At 41.7% G+C, this 16,170-nt stretch overlaps 2 protein-coding genes across 3 annotated transcripts in view; one reads left to right on the forward strand and one right to left on the reverse strand.

Moving 5' to 3' along the window:
• LOC111961251 (E3 ubiquitin-protein ligase UHRF2) overlaps positions 1-16,170 on the reverse strand; it is a 254,746-nt gene that overhangs the window by 91,148 nt on the left and 147,428 nt on the right. The gene's annotated exons all lie outside the window — the stretch shown is intronic.
• Positions 13,989-16,170, forward strand: part of LOC111962808 (endoplasmic reticulum metallopeptidase 1-like) — a 28,377-nt gene continuing 26,195 nt past the window's right edge. The window contains exons 1-2 of one of the 2 annotated variants that reach the window (XM_023986143.2): positions 13,999-14,031; positions 14,176-14,481. In XM_023986143.2, coding sequence (XP_023841911.2) covers positions 14,024-14,031; positions 14,176-14,481 — 314 coding nt within the window. In that variant the 5' untranslated portion in view covers positions 13,999-14,023. Of the gene's footprint in view, positions 14,482-16,170 lie in introns of both variants that reach the window. The other variant, XM_070440410.1, reaches the window with a different exon arrangement.

Raw genomic sequence — 16,170 nt, forward strand, 5'->3', positions numbered from 1 at the left:
AACCAGATTCATGAGGTAGTCACCTGGAATGCATTTCAATTAACAGGTGTGTTTTGTTAAAAGTTAATTTCTTAATGCAATCAGTTGTGTTGTGAAAAGCTAGGGGTGGTATACAGAGGATAGCCCTATTTGGTAAAAGGCCAAGTCAAAATGATGGCAAGATCAGCTCAAATAAGCAGAGAAACGACAGTCCATCATTACTTTAAGACATGAAGGTCAATACGGAACATTTCAAGAACTTTGAAAGTTTCTTCAAGTGCAGTCGCAAAAATCATCATTGCGCTATGATGAAATGGTCTCTCATGAGGACCGGCACAGGAGGACCACCACAGGAAATTAGTTACCTCTGCTGCAGAGGATAAGTTCATTAGAGTTTCCAGCCTCAGAAATCGGCAATTAACTGCACCTCAGATTGCACCTCACAGAGTTCAAGTAACAGACACATCTCAACATCAACTGTTCAGAGGAGACTGCGTGAATCAGGCCTTCATGGTCGAAGAAGAAACCACTACTAAAGGACACCAATAATAAGTAGAGACTTGCTTGGGCCAAGAAACACGAGCAATGGACATTAGACCGGTGGAAATCTGTACTTTGGTCTGATGAGTCCAAATCTGAGATTTCTGGTTCCAACCGCTGTGTATTTGTGAGATGTAAAATAGGTGAACGGATGATCTCCGCATGTATGGTTCCCACCGTGAAGCATGGAGGAGGTGTGATGGTGTGGGGGTGCTTTGCTGGTGACACTGTCAGTGATTTATTTAGAAGTCAAAGTACACTTAACCAGCATGGCTACCATAGCATTCTGCAGCGATACGCCATCCCATCTGGTTTGCGCTTAGTGGGACTATCAGTCGTTTTTCATCAGGACTATGACCCAACACACCTCCAGACTGTGTAAGGGCTATTTGACCAAGAAGGAGAGTGATGGAGTGCTGCATCAGATGTGCTGGTCTCCACAATCACCCGACTTCAACCCAATTGAGATGGTTTTGAATTAGTTGGACCGCAGAGTGAAGGAAAAGCAGCCAACAAGTGCTCAGCATATGTTGGAACTCCTTCATGACTTTTGGAAAAGCATTCCAGTTGACTACCTGATGAAGCTGGATGAGAGTTTGCAAAGCTGTCATGAAGGCAAAGGGTGGCTACTTTGAAGAATCTAAAATCTAAAATATATTTTGATTTATTGAACACTTTTTTGGTTACTACATGATTCCATATGTGTTATTTCATAGTTTTGACGTCTTCACCATTATTCTACAATGTAGACGATAATACAAATAAATAAATAAAAACTTGAATGAGTTGGTGTGTCCAAACGTTTGACTGGTACTGTAGATATACAGTGGGGAGAACAAGTATTTGATACACTGCCGATTTTGCAGGTTTTCCTACTTACAAAGCATGTAGAGGTCTGTAATTTTTATCATAGGTACACTTCAACTGTGAAAGACGGAATCTAAAACAAAAATCCAGAAAATCACAGTGTATGATTTTTAAGTAATTAATTTGCATTTTATTGCATGACATAAGTATTTATTAAAGACTGTATATATATATATATATATATATATATCTTTAAAATATATTTTCCTTTATTATTTTCCACTAACCCTACCACTCCTCCACTAATTGGAGTAAACTAACGAACATCAACACTTAGGCTTCTACTTCTAGCTTATACATACTATGTACATTTTACAGACACAATCTATTTTACAAAGTTTTGTTCGTTTTTAGTCCTGTTCTTCCTCTACCCTCAACTCTCCCGTCTATTTCTGATGTCCATCCAGTTTGATTTCTATGCCATATATTTTTAACTATGCTGTTTCACAAAAGTTCTGAACCTTTATATTTTACATTTGTTATCTTCTTGTTATTAGTCCCACAATTCAGCTCCATTCAACTCCCCCCATCTATCTCTTAACACCATCCATATTGGATTTCTATTTGCCATACATTTTTAAACTGTGCTGTGATGCTTCACAAAAGTTCTGAATCTTTCTATTCTCATAGTTTCTACAGATTGTAAATTAAAGATGCATTATTTTGCTAAAAGTATTATTATATTATTCATCGATTGACTATGACTTTTCAAATCACCATGTATTGCTATCTGCAGCGTCAGTCATTCCTGGACCTGTGACCAAAAACAAGCTATATATATGGACAGTGCCAAAATAAATGATCTAATGACTCTGTCTCTTCGCAGCAAAATCTGCAGAGCTGGGAAGGTTGTATCCCCCATATATATAACATTCCACTGATTGCAAGAATTTTGTATAATAATTTAATTAGATTTTTTAAATTGTTTAATCTGGCGTATCAATTCATAAACCATGTGCCATGGAATTGGTACATTGAAAATCTCTTCCTAACTATTTAGCAATTTACATGGCACAGCTGTACATTTTTTGGTCCTTAAATGAAACTGGTATATTTTTTAAATACATTTTGGCCTTTAATGCAGGGCCGACAGACAAATTCCTTACTTTTTCCCCCTTCTACTTGCCTCTTCCATTTTTGCGGTAATGCTGCAATTAATTGGTTGTAATTTTGGGTAGAGCAGACATTTTCATATGTCTGTTTTAGCTGCATGTGTGACACCKGTTCTATTTATGACATCATTTACAAAGATAATACTTTTTTATTTTTTTATATCGAAGAATAATGTTTTCTTTTTATCAATTAGTATATTTGAGTTTAACCACAATATTTGTTGTATTATTTTTTCTGTCTTGTCTGGTGGATTAAATTGAAATTGCAACCAACTGTCTATGGCTTGTTTTAAAAATAGCAATATTTTGGAGGTGATTTAATTTTCAAATAACCGAAAGTGAGAGGTTGTAATCTGAATAAAGGGAAAAAGGCCATTCTTGAACATGGGATGAGACATTCTTACTAAGTTGCTACAGAATCAGTTCGGATTTAAGTATAACTGACACCTTTAGTGAGAGGTCTAATAATTTAATATTTTATCATTTCTGCCCTCCGAATTCATATTCATTATATAAATAGGCCCTTTTAATTTTGTCTGGCTTGCAAGTCAAATGGAATATTCTTTGCTCATATAATTGTCAAGCCTTCTCCCGCTTCCCCTCTCTGGCGTTTAGGGCACCAGGCTGCCCTTCATTACGCACACCTGTCACCATCAGCGCTCATTGGACTCACCTGGACTCACCTGGACACCTTCACCTTGTTGATTGCCCCATSTATATCTATCTGTTCCTCCGTTGGTTCCCTGTGTCAGCATTAACGGCGTCATGTTTTCATGTCCAGACGCTGTCCTATCCTTTTTCATGTCCGTTAATTAAATGTTCACTCCCTGTACTTGCTTCTCATCTCCAGCGTCTGTCCTTACAGAATGCTGACACCAATATGTGAAGCATCAGGGAGTTCTTGTTTTCGGTAGTGACGCCGGGTCCGGGTGCCACCGCCAATGGAACCGGYGGTGCCTCAGCTGGTTCGTCGGGCTTCCACGCCTTAGCTGGCTCGAGAGGTTTCCTTGCCTCGGTTGAGTTAGCAAGCTCACATCCCACGTCATGCCTCAGACGGCTCATCAGGCTCCCACGCCTCAGTGGGATCGCCAGGCTTTCATGCCTCAACCGGCTCGTCGGGCTCCCACGCCTCAGCCGGCTAGTCCAGCGCCCATGCTTCGACCTGACCGTCAGGCTTGCCCAGGTGGGACACTGGGTGGCGCCCCTAGAGGGGGGGGGGGGGTACTGTCACGCCTGCTCCCGCTTCCCCTCTCTGGCGCTCGAGGGTGCCAGGCTGTAACCATCATTGGACTCACCTGGACTCCTTCACCTTGTTGATTTCCCCATCTATATCTGTCTGTTCCTCCGTTGGTTCTCCATGTCAGCGTTAATGTTTTCATGTCCAGATGCTGTCCTGTCCTGTTTCATGTCTATTGTTAATTAAATGTTCACTCCCTGTACTTGCTTCTTGTCTCCAGTGTCTGTCCTTACAATAATAATTAAAAAACAGGTCGCTAGGTGTAGGCAAGACCATAAGCAAGTAGTTAAACTGGGATGTGACTAAAGAGTTAATCAGGGTGATTTTTCCACAAAAATACAGTTTTTTTCCTTTCCATGGTAGCAAGATCTTATAAATGTTTGCTTATTTTCTATACATTTTATGGGAGTGAGATCATTTATTTATTTCGGGATATGGGTACAGAGTATGTCTACATCCCCGTCAGTCCATTTTATTGGTAAACTACATGGTAATGTAAAGGTTGTATTTTTTTGTGATCCAATATGTAATAGACTCCCAAGTGGTGCAGCGGTCTAAGGCAGTGCATCTCAGTGCTAGCGGCGTCACTACAGACCATGGTTCGATCCAGGACTGTATCACAACCCGGCCGTGGTCGGGAGTCCCATAGGGAGGTGCACAATTGGCCCAGCGTAGTCCGGGTTCGGGGATGATTTGGCCAGGGTAGGCCATCACTGTAAAGAAAAATGTTTTTAACTGACTTGCCTAGTTAAATAAAGGTTAAACACACACATAATTTGGTTTCAATCCAGAGAGGTTAGAAAAAGTATCTAGATCCTCCATGAGGCTGTGGAGGGATACAAATTGTGGATTTAAAAGAAAACATGAATCATCATCGTACAAAGACAACTTTGTTTTTAAGCCCTGAATTTCTAACCCCTTAATATTATTGTTGGATTTTAACAGCTAACATTTCGAGGGCCATAATAAATAGATATGCCGATAGTGGACAACCTTGTTTTACTCCTCTTGACAGTTTAAATCTTTCTGAGAAGTAACCATTATTTACTATGTTACACCTAGGGTTACTAAACATAACTTTAACCCATGTTGTAAGAGATTCTAAAAAATTGAAATATTCCAGGCATTCATATTCCAGTCATACTTTATCAAAGGCCTTTTCAAAATCAGCTATGAATACCAGGCCTGGTTTCCCAGATTTTTCATAGTGTTCTATTATTTCCAGTCTTATATTATCTCCAATGTATCGTCCATGTAAAAAAACGGTCTGATTAGGATGAATAATATCCGACAATAACTTTTTAATTCTATGCGCTAAGCATTTTGCATCACAACACTGAAGTGTAATGGACTGGATCGTTGTATTTACCACTTGGATCCTGTTTCAGTAATAATGAAATCAGATCTTCTTGTTGAGTGTCTGATAATCGACCATTTATATAGGAGTGGTTAAAACATGCTAATAACGGTCCTCTGAGTATATATATAAAAAAAGGTTTGGTATACCGCCACTGGTATGCCATCCAGCCTTGGAGTTTTCCCGGACTTAAAAGCTTCAGTTTGCATCAAGAAGTTCCTCCTCTGTAATTTGGCCTTCACGTGAGTCATTCTGTACAGCTGTTAATTTTACATTATTAGTAGAAAAAAATTCCATACAATTAGCTTCGGTTAGTGGAGATGGAGGAGACTGAAACAAAAACATCTGCTTAAAGTACTTTAGTTCCTCTTTCAAAATATTGTTTGGTGAATCATGGGTGACTCCGTCATTTGTAACAAGTTTCAGTAAATAATTTTTGGTAGCATTTCTATGTTGAGGATTAAAAAAGAATTACACTGCAACATTTACTATTTATTTCTGTATTCTGGTTGTGTGACCAGTAAACTTTGACTTGAATTGATGATAGATAGGCATTATTTTGCAAAATAAGTAGTTAGGCTTTTATAAGGTATTATGAGCCAATGGTAACCTATTAGGAGGCCTGCAGTAGGGATGGTCTACTGTGCGATGAGAGAGTTGTGTAGGACCTTGCAGCTCATCTTCCGCTGGGACTTGACAGCTTTGTGTGTGTGTGTGTGTTGTGGGTAGTGAAAGCAGACCCATACTGCTTAGGAATGCAGGATAACTCGTCTGCATCCTGGGGCGCAGAAACGACTCCTCTTTTGGGTACTGGGAAATCTTGACTGTAGCCAGGTCCAGTGGCGATTTTAGCATGTAAATCTTGGTGGGGCAAACTCCCCAATTTTGGGGGGGATGCATGCCAGCAAAGTCACTACACAACACAACACTAAACAATACATTAATTGCACTATAATGGTGATAAACGGTACCCACAAACTGTTAGGGCCTACATATAGCTGTCCCAACAGCAGAGCTTTCTTTTCAGCACCATGTAGTGAATCCTTACCACTGTTACACCTGGCAAGCAGCGGAGCCTTGTCTGGCAGCGAAACAGTTAATTCAGCCTCATTTACTGCCTTTAAAAAAAACATAGCTGATATGGCTGACTTGCTTAAACAAATGTGGTTTCTACTGACAATTGAGATGTACAAACTATGGCATAAGGGGACGATGAGCGGATAAGATGCAATCCATAATTCCGATTAAGACATTAATGAGCGAGTTAGGACGAACATAGTCAATATAATTTATTCAGCACAAAATTCTGAATATGGGCCGTTCTTACAGTATTCTCCCTGTACACCAAGTCAGAACCATAGGATAAATAAAGGGGGCATATAAGCAGACAATATTCTCTTACAATATTGAATGATAACATTTCTCTAAAACAGGCTATAGGCTACATGTGCACCACCAAGTCAGAACAATAAGCTAAGTTATGAGGGGGAAAGGGACCAAATTATTAGGGTGAGGCACATTACCTATTAACAGCTTACTACACACCATACACTTAGTATTACTTTCTTAGCTACAGTTTACATATCTCCCTGGCATATTACATAATTTATGTAGCAGCATACAATACATTTTTGGACCTTGTTGAGCTGTGCTCACTTGAACAGGAAAGTGGCTCGGCGGTCCTTCTTGTAGGCAAATTTTGTTGTTGCCACACCCTGATCTGTTTCACCTGTCCTTGTGATTGTCTCCACCCCCCTCCAGGTGTTGCCTATCTTCCCCATTATCCCCTGTGTATTTATACCTGTGTTCTTTGTCTGTCTGTTGCCAGTTTGCCTTGTTTGTCAAGTCAACCAGCGTTTTGTTTCTCAGCTCCTGCTTTCCCCCAGTCTCTCTTTCCTCGCCCTCCTGGTTTTGACCCTTGCCTGTCCTGACTCTGAGCCCGCCTGCCTGACCACTCTGCCTGCCCCTGACCCTGCCTACCGACCGGTACCTTTGCCCCCCGCTGGATTTTTGACCTCTGCCTACCCTTATCCTGCTTGCTGTCCGGTACTGTTGCCTCTCCTCTGGTTTACTGACCCCTGCCTGCCTTGACCTGTCTATTGCCTGCTCCTATTGGATCATTAAACTATTGTTTATTCGATGTGGTCTGCATCTGGGTCTTACCTTCATACATTATAGTTATCAAACTTTGTCATCAAAGTCTGGCATTCTCTGGATTTATGGTGTTTTCAAGACAACTGGGAACTCTGGAAAAAAAACAAGGTTGAATCATGACATCAGTGATCTTCAGGTCGGAGCTCTAGAAAGAGGCCAGATTTGAGTAGGAGGACCGTTCAAAACATATTCTCCTAGTCGGAGCCCGTTTTTTTCCCATTCTCCGGACTTCCTTGAGTGCGCTCTTAGGGTGAAGGTGGTCGAGGTGTCAAGGATTAGGACTGTGCAGCTGATCTCCTATGTGGAGGCGGTGAAGAGAGTCGAAGGGGCAAGAGGTTGAAGAGTGTTGAAGATATAGCGGTGGATGCTTTGCAACCAGTTCCTGGTGTTTTAAGTCCCAAACAGCGTTCAATGTGCCTCACCCTAATAATTTGGTATATTTTCACCTCTTCATTTCTGTTCTAGCTTGTAGCCTATAACCTGTTTTAGAGAAATGTAATCATCAAATATTGTAAGAGCTTTCATTGTCTGCTTGTATGCCCCCTTTATTTATCCTACAGTTCTGACTTGGAATACAGAGAGAATACTGTAAGAACGGTCCATGTTCTGAATTATGTTGCTGTACATTTCAAAAGTGCTGAACAAATAGTTATATTGACTACGTCCGTCGTCGCTCGCTCATTAATGTCTTAATCTAAATTACGGATCGCCTCTTATCCGCTTGACGTCCCCTTACGCTACAGTTTGTACATCTCAATTGTCAGTAGAAACTACATTTGTTTAAGCAAGTCAGCCATATCAGCTATGTTTTTTTTTAAGGCAGTAAATGAGGCTGAATGAACTGTTTCGCTGCCAGACAAGGCTCCACTGATAGCCAGGTGTAACAGTGGTAAGGTGTGACTGCTGTTGGGACAGCTTAATGTAGGCCCTAACAGTTTGTGGGCACCGTTTGTCACCGTTATATTGCAATTAATGTATTGTTTAGTGTTGTATAGTGGCTTTGCTGGCATGCATGCCACATTTTTATTTTTTGCCCCACCAATAGTTACATGCTAAAATCGCCTCTGCTTGTGGTTATCCATGGTTGCTGGGTATTTACCAGGTAAGAAGGGGTTTATACAAATGCAGGACATTGAATGCTTCCTGAATTGACTCCAAAAAGTAACGTAAGTAGGCCTACAGTATCAGAGCGAGGTCAAACAAGTGTGTGTGTTAGTCAGATTATCCAATGTCCAGAGCAACACTATTGATGATTCTCTACCCCCAGTGCATGTGGTGTACTATGGTCTTAGCTCTCATTAACCCTCGTCTTTTCTCTTTGTCTCCTCTTCCAGAGGGCCTGAGGCTCTTGGGCTGTGACTGAGGACACCCTGGCCCAATCCCACCTGGCCCCTCTCTACATGCTTCCTGCCTGTTGCTGCCTCCACTGGCTGCCGTCTTATCGGCTCTTAACCATCCTTGCTATTTTGTTTGTTTTTTCACGTTGTTCATAACTTGTTTTGTACATAATGTTGCTGCTACTGTCTCTTATGACTGAAAAGAGCTTCTGGACATCAGAACTGCGATTGCTCACCTCAAACTGGACAAGGAGTTCTTCTTCAATGAGTCGGATGGGAGGGATATAATACAGACACCCGACCAGGCCCAGATCCCCGTTATTCGCTGGAGAAGGAAACAGAGATTTTGCGGAAGGAGATCGGGGTGCCGTGTGAGTATCAGGCAAATAAATGGGATGAACTGAAAGCATGTTTATCCTACCAACGGGACATTAAAAACTGTAATATCTTATGTTTCACCGAGTCGTGGCTGAACAACGACATTAAGAACATACAGCTGGCGGGTTATACACTATCTGCAGGACAGAACAGCAGCCTCTGGTAAGACACGTGCGGGGGCCTATGAATTTATGTAAACAACAGCTGGTGCACAATATCTAAGGAAGTCTTGAGGTTTTGCTCGCCTGAGGTAGAGTATCTCATGATGAGCTGTAGACCACACTATCTTCCTAGAGAGTTTTCAACTGTATTTTTCGTAGCTGTCTACATACCTCCACAGACCGATGCTGGCACTAAAACCGCACTCAATGAGCTGTATTCCGGCATAAGCAAACAGGAAAACGCTCATCCAGAGGCGGCGCTCCTAGTGGCCGGGGACATTAATGGAGGGAAACTTAAATCAATTTTACCTCATTTCTATCAGCATGTTAAATGTGCAACCAGAGGGGAAAAAATTCTGGACCACCTTTACTCCACACACAGAGACGTGTACAAAGCTCTCCCTCGTCCTCCATTTGGCAAATCTGTCCACAATTCTATCCTCCCGATTCTTGTTTAAAAGCAAAAATTAAAGCAGGAAGCACCAGTGACTCGATCTATAAAAAAGTGGTCAGATGAAGCAGATGCTAAACTGCAGGACTGTTTTGCTGGCGCAGACTGGAATATGTTCCGAGATTCTTCCAATGACATTGAGGAGTACACCACATCAGTCACTGACTTTATCAATGGGTGCATCGGGGACGTCGTCCCCACAGTGGCTGTACGTACATACCCCAACCAGAAGCCATGGATTACAGGCAACATTCGTACTGAACTAAAGGGTAGAGCTGCTGCTTTCAAGGAGCGGGACTCTAACCCGGAAGCTTATAAGAAATCCCGCTATGCCCTCTGACGAACCATCAAACAGGCAAAGCGTCAATACGCAACTAAGATTGAATCGTACTACACCGGCTCCGACGCTCGTCGGATGTGGCAGGGCCTGTAAACTATTAGATTACAAAGTGAAGCACAGCCGAGAGCTGCCCAGTGACGCGAGCCTACCAGATGAGCTAAATAACTTCTATGCTCACTTCGAGGCAAGTAACACTGGGACATGCATGAGAGCATCAGCTGTTCCGGACGACTGTGTGATCACACTCTCCGCAGCCGATGTGAGTAAGACCTTTAAACAGGTCAACATTCACGAGGCTGCGGGGCCAGATGGATTGCCAGGACTCTCAGACCATGAGGAACAAGATTCTTGAATGCCAAGCGTCACGTCTGGAGGAAACCTGACACCATCCCTACAGTGAAGCATGGTAGTGGCAGCATCATGATGGCGCTGGAGAAGGCTGATGTTTTACGCATTCCCAACCAATCGTTTTTTTGTTTGTTTCTTTGCGTTGTTTGTAACTTATTTTTTTACTTATTTTGTACATAATGTTGTCTCTTATGGCCGAAAATAACTTCTGGACTTTATGGACAACGACCACAAGCACACAGCCAAGACAACACAGGGGTGGCTTGGGGACACGTCTCTGATTGTCCTTGAGTGGCCCAGCCAGAGCCCGGACTTGAACCCGATCGAACATCTCTGGAGAGATCTGAAAATAGCTGTGCAGCGACGCTCCCATCCAACCTGACAGAGTTTGAGAGGATCTGCAGAGAAGAATGGGAGAAACTCTCCAAATACAGGTGTGCCAAGCTTGTACCGTCATACCCAAGAAGACTCAAGGCTGTAATCACTGCCAAAGGTGCTTCAACAAAGTATTGAATCAAGGGTCTGAATACTTATGTAAATAAGATATTTAAGTTTTTATTTTGAACAAATTTGCTAAAATGTCAAAAAAAAATGTTTTGCTTTGTCATTATGGGGTATTGTGTGTAAATTGAGGGGAAAAAACGATTTAATCAATTTTAGAATAAGGCTGTAACGTAACAAGATGAGGAAAAAGTCAAGGGGTCTGAATATTGTCCGAATACACTGTATAGGGAACACGGTGCAATTTGGGACACACTCCATCTGTTGATGAAGCTACCTGAAATCAATGGCCGCATACCAATTGTCCATCCCGCTCATGGATATTGTATTGCATTGTTAAATGCTTATACCTTTAATTTAATTTAATCTGAGTAAAATAAGGAGTCTAGTGCTTCAGTCCTTGTTCCGTTTTCACTTGTTGTTACCTGGTAAATAACCAGCGACCATGGATAACCACAAGGAGAATAAGGTGAGGAAACAGTCCGTCAGCCAGGCCCATCTTTTTAAAGAAACACCATTTATTTCATTCTCTAGTTGAGTAAAAAAAAGTCTGGTTACAAGATATTCCCAAAACGTGCAGTAAACAGCGCTACACTCGGGAAAAAAACGGAAAGTTAAATTCTCAGCCAGGCCCATCTTTTCAAAGAAAACACAATTTAATTATCTCTCTATTTGAGCAAAATAAGTAGTTTGGTTGTGATCACAAGAAAATCCTCTCAATTCAGGTAGAGAGCACCACAGTCAAGCAGAAACATATGAATGTTCCACCATAAAGTGAGAACAATTACTTTCCCTGGCTGTTTATAAATACTATAACAGTACATTTAATAGATTACATTCACTGCTATAAATCTATCTCCAATATAATAGCAGATTTTACTAAGACCCACTGCGGACCTTTGACCAAAAAATCTGTGTGTGAAAAGGTGTCCTATCAACGAACTCAATGTATTCCAAACACTGGTGGTAACCAGATGATCCTGATAATTTAAGTAGCCTAGTAAACAATGTCACCCTCTGGTATATTCTTTTGCGAACTGTCTGGGACTCGTTGTTTCCCTGTTTACTACTCAAAGATATTTTACATATAAAGTCAAAGACGAAATTAACTGCAAACCACTGGTCTCATATTTATTAGTATAAATAGGCTACACAGAACCACGGCGGACCCATTGTAAAATGAGAGTCATTTCACCATATTAAAACGTGTCCCAGTCCAACATGCCTAGCTCTGCCCACTGGGGCGTGGTGTACGGAGCGCTCTTTGAAATAAGCGGTCCTATCGTCGTGTTCCACCGGATCCAGATATTTCACCACACAGACGGATTTCTGCCTGCTTGAACGCCAATAACGCAGATACACATGAAAACCTGAAATTACTCAAGGAATCGATAGAATATCACTCAGAGATGCACAAAAACAATATAACATTCCTTGGCTTTAATGCTGATTGTTAAGGTTCTGACTCGCTAGGCTATCCGGCAAGAACAAGTTAGATGTGTCTATATCCAGAGCTTTATTAACTCTTGGTCACCACCACACAGCTGCACACACACACATCATATAAATTATCTTTGTGGTTTATTGCGGATGCATGCATAACACTTCTACACTGAATAAAAATATAAACACAACATGCAAAGTGTTGGTACATGTTTCAGCTGAGCTGAAATAAAATATCCCAGAAATGTTCCATATACACAAAAAACGTATTTCTCTCAAATGTTGTGCTCAAATTTGTTTACGGACCTGTTAGTGAGCATTTCTTCTTTACCAATATAATCCATTCACTTGACAGGTGTGGCATATCAAGAAGATGATTAAACAGCACAGGTGCACCTTGTGCTGGGGACAATAAAATGCCACTAAAATTTGCAGTTTTGTCACACAACACAATGCCACATATGTCTCAAGTTTCGAGGGAGCATGCAATTGGCATGCTGACTGCAGGAATGTCCATCAGAGCTGTTGCCAGAGAAATTAATGTTAATTAATGTTAACTACCAATGTAGTTTTTGATAATTTGGCAGTACCTCCAACCGGCCTCACAACCGCATATGGCGTCTTGTCAACGTGTATTGCTGATGCCAACATTGTGAACAGAGTGCCCCATGGTGGCAGTGGGGTTATGGTATGGGCAGGCATAAACTTTGGACAACGAACACAATTGCATTTTATTGATGACAATTTGAATGCACAGAGATACTGTGATTAGATCCTGAAGCCCATTGTGAGGCCCATTTAAAAAAAGAAGAAAAAAAAGGGATCTGGGACCAACAGATGCATATCTGTATTCCCAGTCATATGAAATCCATAGATTAGGGCAGGAGTGGCAACTTTAGTTTTAGAAGTGGGGGGGGACATAATATATATCTTTTTTTCATCCAGGATAAACACTCCAAACAGCCTACCCAACCACTTGGAGGCGTCCACATGGTCCTAAAGCACACCGTTGCCTCGTTTTGTATCACATTCCAATTATAAAACTGAGGGGACAAAAATGCAATTTCAGAACGTGGGGGGGGGGGGACATGTCCCCAGTGAAAGTTGCACCCCTGGATTAACGTTTAATTTATTTATTTAAATTGACTGATTTCGTTATATGAACTGTAACTCAGTTAAATCTTTGATATTTTTGTTCAGTATAGATTAAAACTCACTGAAAATTTGGTCGGCAGTCAAATTTGCGCCTTCATCTGCCGACAACGATAGCCACTGGGCGGATTAGATTATCCTGAGCTGGGATGACCGGTCTATGGCCCATGACGTAAACGGGAAAAGCCGTGAGAGAGGAGCCACCTTCTCAAATCGAACAGTAATCTGCGGCGCTTGGCCATGTTGTCAACAAGGCGCATCGTCCAGAAACATACAATATCTCTTTTCCATAAAACATGTTTGAGTATTTCAAACTAGATTTCATTGGGAAGGCAGATAATGTGGTTTAATCAAAAGCAATCACTTTTGCACGTGAAAACACATAACACTACTCATTACTCCACGTGCTTAATGATGTCACTTTTGTCTTGAACCGACTTCACCGTTGGCTTTGAACGGGGAAATTGGTTTGTGCCTGGGAAGCAGCCCGGTTCCAAAACAAATGCAATCATCTTTCGCTTGGGCTAGATTAAACGAGTCCCCTCATTCTGACCTGGAGTGGGAGGGGTCAGAGCCCAAATATGCATTCGGGCACGCTGATTGGTGGAAATCAGGAGGCTGTAAGTGACTGACAACTGAGAAGGGGAAAAAAATCACCAGGACTGTATGCACAGGTATGGGTCTTTACTTACAAGTATTCTCTACATAACCAAGATACCTAATAGGTATTGAATTGATAAGACCAGAGAACTTATAATAATTGACTGGGAACTGATGCTACTTCGATTTTATTTCTACCACCGTCTACTTCATTGTAGTGAAAGAAGTTTCCCCCAAGGTGTACCAGTGGCAAGGATGCAGAGTGGCACCAATATTAGGAGAATAAAAGCCTGCTTGCAAAACAATGTTTCCGAAAGGAATTATGACCCTGAGGATCAATGCGGAACCAACGGATGCAGTGTCGTGAAAAAGAAACCCGAAGTGAGCTTTTACCTGCTACACGAAGGCGTCGGAGTCGCACTGGTGACTGTATTTATTCTGGTGCTGTGGGGACTTGTTCATTTATCATTACAACAACTTGTCTTTGGAAAAGCTACTGGCGAGTTCAATGCTGTCAGGGCAAGGTAAGTCTTGATATTGTTGCAGATATGTATTCTCGAATCTCAACAAGTTGCATTATATAACTTATTTCACGATATCACTTCCAGGTTACCTTTTAAAGTCCCCGTTGCGCAAACTAACCTTTCCTCTAGTTTTTTATCTCAACGAGTCCCACCTAGCTACTAACAGTACAATCCACCGGTAGTTGTTGTCCTGCAAGTTAACCCACATTCTGTTGCAAAGCGTTTCTGAAACGGAACTAAATAGGGAGGGACCTACCTAAATTTGTCCAATAGAAACTGTTTGGACTAATTACACCCCAGGTGTCACTAGGGTGTTGCTAAGGTCGGTTGGAAAATGGAAAACAATGCTTCTCCATTGTTTCTTGACAGTTTGAACCTGTCAGTAGTGAAGGTGATATCACCCGACAGAGAGACCAATGTTCCTGTACATAGGCTTAACTGAATGAAATCAAATGTATTTATAAAGTTGTTTTTACATGAGCAGATGTCACAAATTGCTTATGCAGATGTCACAAATTGCTTATGCAGATGTCACAAATTGCTTATGCAGAACCTAGCCTAAACCCCAAAGAGCAAGCAATGAAGATATGGACGCATGGTGGCTCGGAAAAACTCCCTAGAAAGGCAGGAACCTAGGAAGAAACCTAGAGAGGAATCAGGCTCAGAGGGGTGGCCAGTCCTCTTCTGGCTGTGCCAGGGGGAGATTATAAGAGTACATGGCCATTAAAGCCAGATCATTATTCAAGATGTTCATAGATAAAAAAATAAAATAATAATAATAATATATATAGATATAGATAGAGAGAGAGGGTCGAAAACAGACCGTCCAGGACAAGGTAGCATGTCCGGTGAACAGGTGAGAGAGTTCCATATCCACAGGCAAAACAGCAGAAACTTGATCAGCAGCACGACTAGGTGGACTGGGGACAGGAACAGCCAGGAGTCGTCAGGTTAGGTAGTCCTGAGGCATGGTCCTAGGGCTCAGGTCCTCCGGAAGGGGAGAGAGCGAGATGTGAGAATTAGAGGGAGCATACTTAAGATTACACAGGACACCAGATAAGACAGGAGAATGACATCAGATAGGACAGACTGACCCTAGCCCCCTGGCACATAGACTGTTGCAGCATAGATACTTGAAGGCTTGTATAGCATAGCACATTATCTAACATATGTATTTTCATTCCCATAATAAACAGTTGATTGATGTCTGCTGTTCAGTTAATCAAAGAGCAGTTGCTTATTTCATGAAATCCTGCTTCATGACGCTATTACATAGAGAGACAAAAGTAGACACATACACCTGATGAATGTTCATGTGACACATATAGGCTGTATAGACTATATAATCCGAGGGCAACCCTGAGGCTAACATACAGGAAAGGATGTTAGACCTAGCCACAGCCAAACTCTCTATTAGTGACTCTGTAGTGGAGGAAAGGAAGTTAAGAGGTGGGAGTCTACATACATTAGCCTTATGAAGGTGTCAAAAAAATGTGACGCCTACTTAATCTGAGGACAAACCTGCCAGACAAAGGAAAAGGAATCTGAAGTTATTTGGATAGTACAGTTTAATTAGCCACACCCATATAGCCCTTTTGAGACTTCCAAATCAAAGCGTATCGGTCATGTACACAGATTAGCAGATGTTATAGTGGGTGAAGTGAAATGTTTATACAGCGACTGCCCGGC

The sequence above is a fragment of the Salvelinus sp. IW2-2015 genome, linkage group LG4q.1:29 (genome assembly GCF_002910315.2).
Source record: "Salvelinus sp. IW2-2015 linkage group LG4q.1:29, ASM291031v2, whole genome shotgun sequence".
Lineage (NCBI taxonomy): Eukaryota > Metazoa > Chordata > Actinopteri > Salmoniformes > Salmonidae > Salvelinus > Salvelinus sp. IW2-2015.